General features: G+C 48.6%; 1 protein-coding gene across 1 annotated transcript in view; it reads left to right on the forward strand.

The window, feature by feature from the left end:
* The window catches only part of GGT7 (gamma-glutamyltransferase 7), a 28428-nt gene that overhangs the window by 2609 nt on the left and 9424 nt on the right, over positions 1 to 16395 (forward strand). Inside the window, exons 2-10 of the mRNA XM_011972420.1 lie at positions 6944 to 7179; positions 7539 to 7690; positions 8945 to 9062; positions 10211 to 10278; positions 10491 to 10564; positions 10895 to 11091; positions 13661 to 13748; positions 15635 to 15762; positions 15939 to 16027. Of these exons, the coding sequence (XP_011827810.1) occupies positions 6944 to 7179; positions 7539 to 7690; positions 8945 to 9062; positions 10211 to 10278; positions 10491 to 10564; positions 10895 to 11091; positions 13661 to 13748; positions 15635 to 15762; positions 15939 to 16027 (1150 nt within the window). The remainder of the gene's footprint in view (positions 1 to 6943; positions 7180 to 7538; positions 7691 to 8944; positions 9063 to 10210; positions 10279 to 10490; positions 10565 to 10894; positions 11092 to 13660; positions 13749 to 15634; positions 15763 to 15938; positions 16028 to 16395) is intronic.

Genomic DNA, 16395 nt, shown 5'->3' on the forward strand with positions numbered 1-16395 from the left:
CATTGCACTCCAGCCTGGGCAACAGAGTGAGACTCTGTCTCCAAAAAAAAAAAAAAACAAATTAAAAAAAACCCAAAACCTCATCTCTATATATTTATTGGGTGCTCAATTAATAATTGTTGAATGAATAAATGCATGAGAGAGAAGATCTCAGGATGAAATAATGGTAGGAGAGAGCAAGTTCCAAAACCTCAGGGAGTATTTTGGGAAGTTCAGTACAGGCTCTGTCCTCACCTGTACGGAAATCTAGCAAAGATCCTAGTCATCTGAGCTTCTGGGAGCTTATAACTTATGCCAAATTTATGCGCCAGGTTTGTGTGTTGCCATCATATCAGTGTAATCATACGAATGCCATGTCTCCTAATCCTACTTCCAAGCCCCAAGACTCCCTTGGTTCACCTGGACCAGACTGCAGGCTGACATGGCCTCCTGTGTTCTCAACCTGGTAATGCCATCTAGTGGCACAGCACCATCCTCTTAGCCAGGACCTTGGTTGTGCCCAGCTTGCCTCTGGCCTGCCATTCCCTAAACCCAAGTGCCAGGCATCCCACATCAGGCTCTGTGGGAAAGAGAGCTAGACAGTGATCATTCCAAGGTTGGGAAATACTTTCTTTCTTCTGAGCTCTAAGCTCGTGTGTTCCTTTCTCTCCCAGGCCTGTGTCTCCAGATGTCCTGCAAGTGCCTCATCTCTAGCGTGTTCTATGCTGAACTCATCATATCCCTTCCCCATGCACCTGCTCTTCCTCCACTGCCATTCTCCATTAATGACACTGCCATTCATCCAGTCTGCCAAGAACGAATGGCATGCTGGACTCCTTTTCTTCTCACTTCCAAATGGTGATCAAGTGCTCTCTGCACCCCTCCTAAGTATCTTTCAGATTCCTACTCATCATCCCTGTCATCACCACTGTAGACTAAACCACCAACCTCTCTTATCAATATTATTCATAGGCACCTCCTACCTCCTACCTCTTGCCCCTGTCCCCACCCCAGTCCATCTATCGCCCTGCACTTCTGGTCATGTCACTCCCTGGTTCAAGTATCTTTGGTGATTCTGCCGGGCATGGTGGCACACACCTGTAATCCTAGCATTTTGAGAGGCTGAGGTGGGCAGATTGCTTGAGCTCAGGAATTCAAAACCAGCCTGGGCAACATGGTGAAACCCTGTCTCTACAAAAAATACAAAAATTAGCCAGGCGTGGTGGTGCATGCCTGTAGTCCCAGCTACTCGGGAGGCTGAGGTGGGCAGATGGCTTGAGCCCTGAAGGTTGAGGCTACAGTGAGCTGAGATTATACCACTGCACTCTAGCCTGGGCAACAGAGTGAGACACTGTCTCAAAATTATGTATACATATAAAATTTATATTATATATATTTATTTTTATTTTATTTTTTTAGTGATTCTCCCCTTAAGGGAGTAAACGACAAGCCAGGGATGACCCTAACTTCTAGCCAAGATCATTCTCCTAGACTCTGGATTTATATAATCAATTCTGTTCATGATTATTTTGTCATAAACCCAGCTTAACTGAGCTACATCAAAAAAGAGAATTTTACTGAGTAGCACGACTGAAAAGTCCAGGGATATGGGTTTCAGGCATAGCTGGATTAAGGTACCTAAAAAGGAATGGACTTTTCTCCACCTTTTTCTCTGCCTTCTTTCGGTGGGCTTCATTGTCAGAAGGCCTCCCATTTTATTGGGGGCAAGATGCCCCCAGCAGCTACAGGCTTACATCCTATTAACTTAGCAACTTAAGTGTAATAGAAAGAGAGCCTTTCTCTTTCCCAATAGTTCCAGCAAAAGAAGAAAGTTTGGGTCTTATTGGCCTGAATTTTGTTCACATGCCTGTTACTGCACAGAGGTACCTGTTCTGATTGGTCAAGTCTGAGTTATATACTTTGGTCAGGGATGAGGGAGTGGGCTGAGGAGAAAGAATGTTCCTTAAAAGAAAATTGAATAAGAAGTGGTATCTAAGCAGATACCAGGGATGAGCCCTGAAGGTAAAAATTAGATATCTACTAGGCCAGCTGCCTCCAGACATCTTCTTCTGGTCTCCCACAAATTTATAATAACCAAAATTGAACTTCTCATCTTTTCTCCCATCTTAATCTGGCTGCAAATTAATCTTTTCCCAGTATCCTGCTGTTGCTCTTCCCAATCAGTAAAATCAACACTATTATTGCCCTAGCTGTTCCACAGTGCACATGGTAGGTACTCAGTAAATATTTTTATTGTATAAATGAATAACTTTATGATGGACTGGTGGAGTAGAGAGTCTTGAATAGCTATGATAGGGGCGTGTCACCTTTATCTCCCGGATTCTTATATCTGACTGGAGAAAACAAATTAAACCGTACCTAGGGCCAGGCACGGTGGCTCACGTCTGTAATGCCAGCACTTTGGGAGGCCAAGAAGGGCGGATTGCTTGAGGCCAGGAGTTTGAGACCAGCCTGGCCAACATAGTGCAACCCCGTCTCTACTAAAAATACAAAAATTAGCTGGGATGGTAGCGCATGCCTATAATCCCAGCTTCTTGGGAGGCTGAGGCATGAGAATTGCTTGAAGCCAAAGGCGGAGGTTGCAGTGAGCCGAAATTGCACCACTGCATTCCAGCCTGGTAGGAAAACTATGTCTTATAAACAGAACAATAAGTACCAAGAAATAGCAACAAAAATTAGCTTGTAAGGTTGGTTTCTAAGGGTAGAAATGGCTCTTGATGCCATGTGGAGCAATGGGAAGGAGGCTTTCTAGTTACACAGACTCTTGGTTCTGCCACTTATTCATTTTATTTTATTTTATTTTATATTTTACTTTAAATTTTTTGAGACAGGGTTTCACCCTGTCACCCAGGCTGGAGGGCAGTGGTGTGATCATGGCTCACTGCAGCCTCAAACTCCCAGGCTCAAGTGATGCTCTTACCTCAGCCTTCCAAGTAGCTGGGACAACAGGTGCACACCACCATGCCTGGCTAATTAAAAAAAATTTTTTTGTAGAGACGGGAGTCTCACTATGTTGCCCAGGCTGGTCTTGAACACCTGGGCTCAAACAATCCTGCCACCTCGGCCTCCCAATGTGCTGAGATTATAGACATGAGCCACCAAACCTGGCCCACTTACTCATTTTATGACCTGAGATGGGCAATATCACCTTTCTTGGTCTTAGTTTTATCATCTGTAAAGTGGGGAGAGTGGGACCTATTTCATAAAGTCTTGGGAACACTTCAATGAGGGAATATATGTAAAATGCTTAATATGTAGTCAGCATCAATAAATACAAGTTCAAAACCCTTTCCCGCACTTCTTTTGAAGCTTCTAATGCTGGGTGCAGTGGCTCACGCCTGTAATCCCAACACTTTGGGAGGCTGAGGCGGGAAGATTGTTTGAGCCCAGGACTTGAAGAACAGCCTGGGAAACATAGCAAGACCTTGTCTCTATTAACAACAACAACAACAACAAAAGACGTTTCTAGGGGCCAAGGAGAGTTCCATGCCCACAGTGGGTGTTTAACATCTGTTTGTTTGGATGAATTCCAGTTTTATTTATTTACAGACTCTTTGGTGCTGGTGTTGAGGGTTAGAGGCAAGCACTATCAAGTGAGGGAGATTCTCAGAAGATAATCTTTTTTTGAAGGTAAAGTTTAAAAACAGCAGGGTGCGGTTGCTTATGCCTGTAATACTACCACTTTGGGAGGCCGAGACAGGCAGATCACCTGAGGTCAGGAGTTCAAGACCAGACTGGCCAACATGGTGAGACCTTGCCTCTACTAAAAATATAAAAAATTAACTAGGCATGGTGGCGTGCGCCTGTAACCCCAGCTACTCAGGAGACTGAGGCAGGACCTGGGAGGTGGAGGTTGCAGTGAGCTGAGATTGTGCCACTGCACTCCAGCCTGGGCGACAGAGAGACTCTGTCTCAAAAACAGACAAAAACAAAAGTTACATGTTCATGGTAAAAAAAAAAAAAAAAAAGCAATAGTGAGGAAAAATAAAAAAGTCCCCTTTCCCATTCCTATCTCCCTGTAATTTTTCCTTTTCATTTCAAAATATAGATGTTAATTTTTTTTAGAGACAGGGTCTTTCTGTGTTGCCCAGCCTGGAGTGCACTGGCTATTCATATTGCAATCATACTGCAGCTTTGAACTTCTGGGCTCTAAGTGATCCTCCTGCCTCAGCCTTCTGAATAGCTAGGCTTACAGGCATGCACGAGCACTCCTGGTTTATGTATTGATTTCTAAAAAGGAAATACATGTAAGTGGTAAAAATTTCAAAGCAAAAAAACTCCCACCCCATTTCATTCCCATCTTCAGTATCCTTCCCCAAGAGTAACTTCTGTAATCATAAACATTTGTTGCATATATCATCATTTTATCTATATATTTGGTTTCTTATTTACACAAAAGATGGGATTGTGGATCATGTAGGCCTTTAAACACCACAAGGAACTTGGATGTTTATTATGTTGGCATCAGTGAACCATGTATTTTAAACAGAACAATAAAATGGTCAGTTTTTAATATTATCACACAGACTTTTAAAAGGGTTATACTCCTAGTGCACAGTAGCAGGTACTAAAAAAATATTGAATGAATAAACTTTAAAAAACATATTGTGAATACAGCATAATAGTCAAGGTACCAGACTATTTCTTTACTGTTCACAAACACCTAGGACCTTTAGGCCATTTAGGGACCTAGGTTCACATCTAATAACACTCAGAGAAGGGAGCTATGGGATAGAAGAGGGTCTCAGCCCTGGCTACGATGGAAAAGGAATAGAAATAAGTTGGAGTGAGTACCTATAGTGCACTGGGTGCACATCACCTCATAGAATCCTTGTACCCCTATCCCACCAGTTAGGGATTAGCTCCATTACTAGAATGAGGAAGGTGAGGTGCATGACTTGAGTGACTTGTCCATAGCCACCAGCAAGTAGTGGGCTTTCAGTTCTCTCCTACCTCCACTCCTATCGTTCTCCAGCCTGTCTCCAAACAGTAGCCAGAGGGATCTTTTTAAAACACAAAACAGGCTGGGCACGGTGGCTCTTGCCTGTAATCCCAGCACTTTGGGAGGCCGAGGTGAGTGGATCACTTGAGGTCAGGAGTTTGAGACCAGCCTGGGCAACATGACGAAATCCCATCTCTACAAAAAATACAAAAATTAGCTGGGTGTGGTGGGCACGCCTGTAGTCTCAGCTGCTCAGGAGTCTGAGCTGAGGTGGGAGGATGGCTTGAGCCTGGGAGGCAGAGGTTGCAGTGAGCTGAGATGGTGCCACTGCACTCCAGCTGGGGCAACAGAGCCAAACCCTGTCTCAAACAACAACAACAAAATGCAGAACAGATGGTTTTACATTCTTGCTTAAAACTCTGTAGTAGTGGGCTGGGTGCGGTGGCTCACACCTGTAATCCTAGCACTTTGGGAGACTGAGGCGGGTAGATCACCTGGGGTCAGGAGTTCGAGACCAGCCTGACCAACATGCTGAAACCCTGTTTCTACTAAAAATACAAAATTACTCAGGCGTGGTGGCATGTGCCTGTAATCATAGCTATTTGAGAGGCTGAGGCAAGAGAGTTGCTTGAACCCAGGAAGTGGAGGTTGCAGTGAGCCAGGATTGTGCCATTGCACTCCGGCCTGGGTAACAAGAGCAAAACTCCTTCTCAAAAACAAACAAAAATAGCCTCTGTAGTAGTGACCTCCCATAATCCTTAGGGTAAAACCCAAGCTTTTCCCCAGGCTGGTAGAGCCTCACATATCTTCTTCCTTTTTTTTTTTTCTTTTCTTTTGAGACAGTCTCACTCTGTCACCCAGGTTGGAGTGGAGTGGCGCGATCTCAGCTCACTGCAACCTCCACCTCGTGGGTTCAAGTGACTGTTGTGTCTCAGCCTCCCAAGTAGCTGGAATTACAGGCACACATCACCACGCCCAGCTAATTTTTGTATTTTTAGTAGAGCCGGGGTTTCACCGTGTTGGCTAGGCTGGTCTCAAACTCCTGACCTCAAGTGATCCACTTGCCTCGGCCTCCCAAAGTGCTGGGATTACAGGAGTGAATCACTGCACTCAGCATGTATCTGGCCTAGCTTCCACCCTTACTACTCTTTCCCCATGCCTGCTACACCAGAGCCGCCCAGGCCTTGGTTATTTTTTTTCTAATGTACCAAGCTCATTCCCACCTTAGGGCCTTTGCATCTGCTCTTCCCTCTTTCCAGAACATTCCACATTCCTTGCTCTACATTATAGCTGGCTCCTTCTCATCCCTCAGTTTTCAGCTTAAAAGTCACTTCCTGAGGGGCCTTCCATGATTTCTGCAGCTAAGGAATCCTCCCTCCCCTACCACCCACCATTATTCTGTCATTTCCTCCTTTTTCTTCATAGCACCTGCCACAACTTGTAATTATAGACTCCTTTGCTTATTGGCTTTTTCTTCCAGTGCTCTATGAACCACATGAGAGCAGGACTATCTGTTCCCTTTCCCTGGCACCTAACATAGTGCTCTCCATATTTAAGGAATGAGTGAACGGATAACTGAAGTAAGGTTGGAAGGGAGGGTCCCTCTACTCTGTTTATGTAGCTGCCTCCTTGCACAGAAGCTGAGCCCCAACTGGGGCAGGATCCGATTTCCAGGGAGGGCTGGAACCCCCACCCCACCCCCCAGGAAGTGTTCTCAGCCCTGGGCCCTGGGTGCCAGGAAATTTGGCCTAGGTATCAGGGAGGGGCGGGAATCCAGCCTCCCTGCTGCCCAGCTGGGAAGGTCCCTGTCTCTTCCCAGCCGGGCACTTTTGCCCCCGCCTGTCCTGGGGTGCATGCGAAGATGAGGAAAGGTGAGTAGTGCTAGCCATTGGGGGGATTGTGTGACAGGGGCAGGGCAGAGAAAGCGCTGAATGGTTCCGCCTGGAGGGTGGGCAGGGCCAGGTAGGAGGTGCCCAGACCGACCCGGCTGCCTGCCCGCAGACCCGGACTCCTTCCTGAAGTCAGCACGGCTGCAGCGGCTGCCATCGTCGTCCTCGGAGATGGGCAGCCAAGACGGGTCGCCGCTACGGGAGACGCGCAAAGACCCGTTCTCTGCGGCAGCAGCCGAGTGCTCCTGCCGCCAGGACGGGCTCACGGTCATCGTCACGGCCTGTCTCACCTTCGCCACAGGTGTCACCGTGGCGCTGGTCATGCAGATCTACTTTGGGGACCCCCAGGTGAGGGGGACAAATGGGGAGCGGGAGGGAACTGGGGAGGAGGGAGTGGAGTAATGTTCCAGGAACCGTGGAAACTGGGGAATGGCTGAGTGGTGGAAGGGGACAGAGGGTGGTGACTTGGGGGAGAGGAAGGTCCCAAAGGGAGGAACTCCAGGGCGTGAGAGGGACAGAACAAGGGGACAGAACAAGGAAGGGGCTCGATCTATTAGAAGGCACTTGGGGTAATGAGGGCAGAGTCAAGGCAACAAGAGGGTAGGGCATCGACCTTCATCCCCCCCTAGAGTTCTGGGGCTAGTGGAGGTGCCCTAGGGAGGCGGACAGCTCCTCCTGCCCCTACCAAGTCCTCTCTCCCCTCCCAGATCTTCCAGCAGGGTGCCGTGGTGACCGATGCTGCCCGATGCACTTCACTGGGCATCGAGGTGCTCAGTAAACAGGGATCTTCTGTGGATGCAGCGGTGGCAGCAGCCTTGTGTTTGGGGATCGTGGCTCCCCACAGTTCTGGCCTGGGCGGGTAAGGAGCAGTGGAGGTCGGGGTCCCCCAGGCCTGTTGCTTGCCTCCTGCTCTGCAGGCCTCATGTGAAGCACTCCTAACTTAGGGAGAGGGGCAGTTGGGCCCCAATTCCTTGCATTTTCTCTTTCTACACCAAATTTCACCCCCTTCTCCCTGGATGGAGTCAGAAGAGCAAAGCTACCTTATGGAAAACCTGAAAGTGTTTTGAGAAGCTTTTTTTTTTTTAAACTGGAAAAAGAAATTTGTAAACCATAAATTAAGGTGCACAGGTGGAGGTATACTGTCATCACTTAAGGCAGAGATATTTAAACTCTTAGGATCATACATCCCTATGGGTCTGATGAAAAGCCTTGGACCCGCTGTCCTCCAAAAATATGCCCCACTCTAAGAACTCTTAAAACAGAAGTTGCAAACTGGCCACCCATGGACAACACCCAGCACACAGACTGGTTTGGTTTAGACACTGAACTGTCTTAAAATTTTGTTTGCTCTTGTTAAAAAGTTAAGAATTTTCATAAAAATCCAGATTTCCAACATCTCTTGAACAATCAGGAAATTCGATAACAAGTTGGGCCCACATTCTCACATGGCTGAAGTTATCTGGAGTGGAATAGAAGCTGCTTCCCATAATGGGGCATGCGCTGTCTGGTTTGCCATAGTTTCTACCACTTCCTCTTGTTTCTCTGTCCTGCTTGCCTTATTTTGTCATTTGGCTGTGGGCATTTAAGTTTGCAGCCCCCGTCTTAGATGTAAATAAGCCACAGAAAAGGAACAAGCTGACAGAGTTTCTGTCTTGGCTCCTGTAAGATCAGGTCTCCAAGCTTTACCAAAGAAATTCCTCTTTTGGTTTTGCATGTTCTATCCTTACATAATCCAGTCCTGGAGGAGGGGCAAGGGACACACCAAGTAGACAGGTGCAGGAAGCTGGCAGGGGTCCAGTTCTTGTCAGGGTAGGGGCATGGGGCAGAACATCCTGTTCTCCCTGTCTCTGGGCTTTTCCTAATCAGGGATTAAAGTCTCCAGTGACAGGGTAGAAGAGGTCCATGGACCCTGGGTCTCCAACCCTCTTGGTTTCACTCCCATCCTCTTAGGGTAGCTGAGTCTATGAATTATGCTGGGAGGGGGCTCAGACACCTGACCCCAAATGACAAACTGAGCCTACAGCTGTCACCACTGGTGGTGGAGGAGTGGCATGTTAATTGTACAGAGAGGTAGCATGTTATCATCACGCTTCCCCTTCTGTGTCTCTCCCAGTGGGGGCGTGATGCTGGTACATGACATCCGACGAAATGAGAGCCACGTAATTGATTTCCGGGAGTCCGCACCAGGGGCCCTCAGGGAAGAGACCCTGCAAAGATCCTGGGAGACCAAGGTGGGGACCCTGGTGAGAAGAGAGAGTTCAGGGGAATCTCTCTTCATTGCCCTTCTGCTAACCCAAGCATTAATTTGCTAAGTATTTACTAGGGGAGTGGAAAGAAAGAGTTGAGCAGGATTCTCTTAGGCTATGAGAGAGACAGGCAGCCCCCAAAATAAAACAATGAACTAGAAAATTTGGCTGGTTCATTACAGGTAATACTGCAATACCATACTTCTCTGGCAGTCTTACCTATCTGGCACATAGGAAGAAAAAAGGCTACTGAGTACCCCGAAATGTCACAAAGTTGATGCAATAAAACTCACACATCTCACTCTGAGCCAGTTGACTGTAACTTTCCCAGCCCCTGACATATTGAAAGATTAGAGGGGAACTGCTAGAGGCAAACCAACTGTCTGCTGAGAGAAAAAGAAGAAATCAAATAACTTGGAAAAATGGGTACTTAGTGCAGTGGCAAAAGCCAAACACACCCCTGAGCCTTCAGATCTCAGAGTAAGGGTGGTGTGAAACTGAATAGGTTAAATGAAGGTCCCTTGTCCACCATTTTAAAAGGCAGGGTTGCCTGGGCACAGTGGCTCACACCTGTAATCCCAACACTCTGGGAAGCCAAGGCAGGAGGATTGCTTGAGGCCAGGAGTTTGAGACCAGCCTGAGCAACATAGTGAGACTTTGTCTCTACAAAAAATGTTTTGAAATTAGCCAGACATGGTAGCATGCGCCAAGGATCGCTTGACTTGAGCCCAGGAGTTGGAGGCCACGGTGAGCCTGCCACTATACTCCATGCCACTGAACTCCAGCCTGGGTAACAGGAAAAAAAAAAAAAAAAAAAGGGCAGGAGTTGGTGAAATCCAATGTAGACAGGTGGCTGTCTAAACTGATTATGTCCTGGGTCTTGAAAGGTTTTGCTTAATTTATAAATCCCTCAACTATGGCAGCTAAAAGAGGCCTTTCTGCATTTGCCGATAGGAAGTCAGGGAGATGGGAGGGGTGCCTGCTTGGGAAAGCTTGTCCCTCCCCTGGGATACTTGGCCTGTGTCTCTCCCCTGTGCCAGCCATCCCTGGCTTGGGGCTCTGCGGAGTTCAGCCCAGCACCCCCCTTCCAGTGACCTGGTCTCCTCTCTCCCTCGCCTGCCCGCCTTGCCCAGCCTGGGCTCTTGGTGGGGGTTCCTGGAATGGTGAAGGGGCTACATGAAGCTCACCAGCTGTATGGCAGGTAACAACCCTCCCCCTGGGGACCAGGGACCCCCATTTGCATCTCTCCTTGGGTGGCCTTCTCCTACTTCCCTGGATTCTTCCTTTCCAAACTCCCCTTCCTAATATCCCCTTCCCTTGCCAGGACTCTCCTTCCCAGGAACCCCCCTCCCCCCAGGACCCCTCCTCCTTCCCCCAGGACCTCCTCCACCCCCTGCTCTCCGGCCCCCCCAGGCTGCCATGGTCCCAAGTCCTGGCCTTCGCAGCAGCTGTGGCCCAAGATGGATTCAACGTGACTCATGATCTAGGTCAGTGGGGCCTGGGGATTTAGGAGAGACATGAAGTTGACGGAGAGGGGTAGAATCTTTGAGATTTGGGGCCCAAGCCAGAGAGGCCCTCTCTTCCAGTTTGCTCCTCAGACCCCCTCCCCACCTTATCCCACCCTCACCTGGAGGCGACCTCAAACGAGGGGGTCTGGGAAGGGCCCTGAGACATCCCTGCCTCACACTTAACAGCCTCCTGGGGGGTCGGGGCACTTAGGGTGGGCCACTCAGCTCCCATCTACCCCACCTATTGCGCGTCTCATCCGGTCCAGTCCTGGCGCCCCGCCCTGCCCAGCCTCCCGTCCCTGCCTCTAGCCCGTGCCCTGGCTGAACAGCTGCCACCCAACATGTCCGAGCGCTTCCGGGAGACATTCCTGCCGTCGGGCCGCCCGCCACTACCTGGCTCACTGCTGCATCGGCCCGACCTGGCTGAGGTGCTGGATGTACTTGGCACCTCCGGCCCGGCCGCCTTCTATGCGGGCAGCAACCTCACACTGGAGATGGTGGCGGAGGTGAGTGCTCGTATTGTGCGGGTGGGGGCATGCCCCAAGGTCCCTATTGCAGGACATCCTTGTCTGCATTTTTTCCTTCCTTCCTTCCCTCCCTCCCTTTCTTTCTATATTATTTACTGTGGATGATGTTCATTTGAAATTTTAGAATAGTCAAAACTAACCTCTAGTGACAGAAATCAGATCAGTGGTTGGTGGGGCTGGGAGGAGTTGACTGGGATATGACACGAAAAACCTCCTGGGATGATAGAAGTGTTTTTTTTTTTTTTTTTTTTCTGAGACGGAGTCCCGCTCTATCACCCAAGCTGGAGTGCAGTGGTGCGATCTTGGCTCACTGCAACCTCCGCCTCCCAGGTTCAAGTGATTCTTCTGCCTCAGCCTCCTGAGTAACTGGGATTACAGGTGTGCACCACCACGCCCAGCTAATTTTGTATTTTTAGTAGAGATGAGGTTTCACCATGTTGGCCAGGCTGGTCTCGAACTCCTGACCTCAAGTGATCCACCTGTCTTGGCCTCCCAAAGTGCTGGGATTACAGGTGTGAGCCCCCTTGCCTAGCCAGAAGTATTCTGTCTTGATTCGGAGTTACCTTTGGGCTTCTCAGGGGTGATGCCAACCTGTGCAGGGGCTTGTCATGTCCCTCCCAGGCCTGGTAGAGACCCAGTATCGGCCTCAGCTTCCCTAAGCTCACAATCCTTCCCTGCTCTTGGGTTTTCTAGGGACTGAGGGAAGCACCTCTTTCATTGTTGACTGTCAAGACTAGGGAGATTGACACAGAAAGTTACCATCCAATCCCAAAGAGTCCCAGTCTCAGGCAGTAACAGGTGTGAGAACTGTCATTAATAGTGCAAAACTCCTAATGGAAAATTATGTTCATGATAAGGATGCATAGACTAACTCAGTGGTTCTCGCATCTGAGCCATGGGGATGATTAGATCTGTCTCTGCCATACAGTTGTGGGAATTAAATAGGTCTGTTATTCATTCAACATTCACAGAGTGCCTGCTCTGTGCCAGGCCCTGTGCTGGGCACTGGATGTGGTGATAGACTCAAACAGACTTAACTGGAAAGTCCAGGAGATTACTGACTTAGATTCTTCTGTGTCCAGATTATCAGTCCACTGTGTTAGGATTTGCTCTCCCTCTTTCTCTCTGTCTCAACTCTATTTTCATTTGTTTGGATTCACTCTCAGATCCTTTCCACCTGCTCCCCATCAGCCCATATCAGACCATCCTTCCAGCAAGCTATCCCAGAGAAAGAGCATTTCTCCTTCCCAGTAGTTCCAGCAAAAGCCTCCAAACTGTGTCTTATTGGCTCATCATAGGTCTCATGACTATTCCCAAATCAATCACTGTGGCACAGAAGGGAATGCCCCAATTGGCCAGGCCTGGGTTGTGTGCCCTTTCCTGGAGGTGGCAAAGGGAATGCAGGAGATTGTAACAAAGACCATCAGATCTTTGACAAAAAGAAACCCACAGTTGAATTTATTAACTTGCCAGAAAAAGGAACTCAAGAATTCAAATGGGCCAGGCATGGTAGCTCATGCCTGTAATCCCAGCACTTTGGGAGGCCAAGATGGGTGGATCACTTGAGCTCAGGAGTTTGAGACCAGCCTGGGCAACATAGTGAGACCTCATCTCTACAAAACATACAAACATTAGCCAGGTTTGGCTATAGTTTGGCTATAGTGGCATGTGCCTATAGTCCCAGCTACTCAGGAGTCTGAGGCAGGAGGATCATCTGAGCCTAGGAAGGTTGAGGCTACAGTGAGCCATGATCATGCCACTGCATTCCAGCCTGGGCAACAGAAAAAAAAAAAAAAAAAAAAAAAAAAAAAAAAAAAAAATTCAATGTGTAATTCACTGAAGATAGATAACTCAAGGGTTTCAAGTACTACTAAGCACAAAAAAAGAAAGGATTCAGAGTGGTTATGCTAATTTAGGGTTGACAGTCAGCACACTGGATAGGATGGAATGAGCCCATTGGTTTGTACCAGATTGGTTCATTGGTCAATAATGACTGCTTGGTTATGTCCAATAAGGGTCAGTCCTTCCAGGATCACTCGAAGTCATGGTTTTCTAGTGGCTTTAGTTGGTTATGGTGAGATGCAGCATTCAGTTTTGATATCTCTTAGGCAAGTGTGCCATAAGTGGAAAATCTTCCTTTTCCACAGGCAGAGAGAGCAGCAGGTACAAAGACACAAAGGCATGAGTTCAGGAACTTCAGGTCACTCTGCAGTTGCATAGAACTCACTGGGGAACAGCAGGACATGAGGTGGGAGGTGTAGGCCAGGGCCAGATCACAAAAGGTCTTGAATGGCAAGCTAAAGAGGTCGTTCATGGAATGTACCCAGTATAATGCCTGACACATCATAGGTGCTCAATGTTAGTGCTTTTCCCCCTTCCTTTTTCCTCAGGTATCTAAGGATAATGGGGTCTCTAAAGGCCATGATGGGAGTTGCAGAAGGCACAGAAGTTATAAACAGCTGACCTGTCTGTGATCCAAACATGTATTATAGGCCAAAACCACATGTCACAGTTGTGGGAGGTCATTCTCTCATTCTCTCCCCTCCAGGCTCAGCATGCAGGGGGTGTCATAACCGAAGAGGACTTCAGCAATTACAGCGCCCTTGTGGAGAAGCCTGTGTGTGGCGTGTACAGAGGTGACCTCTCCCCCAGCTCCCAGGGTCCCCACTCAGGAGAAGCCTCCCAGTCCATGGCCACATCGTTTTGGCCTAGAGACTCCTCTCCATTTCACAGGAGAGAAACTAAGGCAGTGAACTGCCTGGGCAGCCAACTGTGAAGCAAGCCAGAGCCAGCCCACCTTCTGAAAAGTAGCTGTGGGGTCAGTTACCCCAAGTATTTAGGATATTGGGGGGTGGACCTGGTCAAAAGGTCCGACCTGGAAGTTGGGGTTCTGGCCATAGGTTTTCTTGATTTGGGTTCTGTGTTGCCTCCAGCCTCTCCCCAGCAGCACTGTCAAAGTCCATCCAAGCTTCACCGTAGAACAAACCTTCAAGACAGTCATAGACCCAGCTCCTCATTGTGCCAAAAGGAAATTGAGGCCGGAGGAGAGAATAGAACTTAACTAGCCAAACTCAAGAAAACCAACAGGGAATCCAGAAAATGAAGCTTATGATATGGGTGGGGTCCATGTTTGCTGAACCCAAGGTGGCAGGTGCTGGATTTCTCAGAAGATTCTCGGGTTCTTTCCCTTATAGGAGAGCCAGATCACATCAAGCCCCAGGCAAGGTTTTCTCTGAGTTCAACTTTCCAGGCCTCAATCTCCAACCTGATTCCTCTGCCAGAGGCAGTGGAATATGAAGCAATGGAAAGAGCATATCAGCTGGGTGCAGTGGCTCAGGCCGGTAACTCCAGCACATTGTGTTGCTGAGGCAGGAGGATCACTTAAGCCCAGGAGATCATGACCAGCCTGGGCAACATAGTGAGACATGGTCTCTATAAAAAATTTAAAAATTACCCTGGCATCATGGTGTGCCTGTAGTCCTAGCTACTCAGGAGGTTGAGATGGGAGGACTGCCTAAGCCTGGGAGGTCAAGGCTACAGTAAACATGATTGTGCCACTGCACTATAGCTTGGGTGACAGAGTGAGACCATTATCTCACACACACACGCACACACACGCACACACACGCACGCGCGCACACACACACATAAATAAAAAGAAAAAAGGAACAAGCATAGCATTGGAGCTAGGAAGACCTGGGTTTGAGTACCAACTGTGCCATTTGCCTTGAACAAGCTGCTTCCCACTCTGAGCCTTGGTTCCTTCCTTAAAATGGAAATAATATTAGTGCCTACATCTTAGGATGCCCATGAGGATTTGATGAGATGATGTAGGAAGTTGCCCTGATCAGAGCACGCACTGAATGTGGATTTTCCATTTCCCCTTCCCAGCCTGGGTTGTCTCAACAATGCTAGTACCTTAAGTGCTCTGGATTCCCCTTGTCTCTCTGTACCACAGTTTCTGGACCTATCAAATATGTGTGATAACGGTAGCCACCGTGAGAACTAAATGAATTAATTAATGTTAGTGTTATGCATCAGCTATTCCTTTGATGTCCAAACATCTAGTAACAGAATAGGAAGAGAAGGTTGCTGCTGCCAAGAGGTTTGGGGCTGGATGAGACCATCAGGAGTCATGGATAGTATCCTGACCTATGGGAGAGCTGAAAGGAGACACATGACAGGCCAGGAATATAGACATCTGGTCACCTGTTTCTGCTCTGCTCTGCTGATAGCCTGCAGTGTGACTGTGGGCAAGCCACAGCCCTCTTGAGGCTTAGTTTTCTCAAATGGCAGAGGAAACTGAAGACCAGTGTTCTGAGTTCAAGTCCTGGCCCTGCCCTTGACTTGCCATGTGAACCTGAATGGGTCTCTTTGCCTCTCAGTGCTTCCGTTTCCCCATCTGGCAAGGGGGTTCAGCGCAGTGGTCTCAGTGTGTGTGATGGTGGGATGTGGAGATGGGATGTGGGATGTGAAGGTGCCTGACCCCTACCCTGCCATCAGTCACTTCCTGTCCTTTCAGGCCACCTGGTTCTTAGTCCCCCACCCCCGCACACGGGCCCTGCCCTCATCAGTGCTCTCAACATCCTGGAGGGCTTCAATCTCACCAGCCTGGTATCCCGAGAACAGGCTCTTCACTGGGTGGCAGAGGTAAGGCTGACCCCTCTGCCTTTCCCTGGATTTAGGGATATTAGGAGTGGGGAGATTGGGTACTGCCATAGGGCAGGACTAAATCACCTCCAAGTTTTCTCACACACAAAAATCCACTGGGTGTGGGTGCTGGGAGGGGTCTGGCAGCCTCTTCCATATCCCCTCTGTATTTTCAGACCCTGAAGATTGCGTTAGCCCTGGCCAGCAGACTGGGAGATCCCATCTATGATTCTACCATCACTGAGAGCATGGATGACATGCTCAGGTGGGTCTTGGGCAGGACCTGGGGACTGCAGAGGCAGTGGTGGGTGTGGGGAAAGGGTCAGTTGAAAAGCAGCTGGTGTAGCAATAAAGGCCTGAAATCCTAAGTCAATTTCAGCTCAACTCCAACTCACAACATGACACTGGGTCCCTCTCCGTACACCTCACCTTTCCTATCAGCACAGTGAGTTGGCCTACTTCATGTGGCTCTTAAATTTTTTTGAGGCTAGCATAGCACCTATAGGAGTCCATCTGCTCCTCCTTTTGAGTAGGAAAAGAAAGCTCAATACCAAACAAAGGCTGGGTGCAGAGGCTCACACCTGTAATCCCAGTACTTTGGGAGGCCAAGGCGGAGGGATCATCTGAGGTCAG

This window comes from Mandrillus leucophaeus, unplaced genomic scaffold (assembly GCF_000951045.1).
Source record: "Mandrillus leucophaeus isolate KB7577 unplaced genomic scaffold, Mleu.le_1.0 Scaffold129, whole genome shotgun sequence".
Lineage (NCBI taxonomy): Eukaryota > Metazoa > Chordata > Mammalia > Primates > Cercopithecidae > Mandrillus > Mandrillus leucophaeus.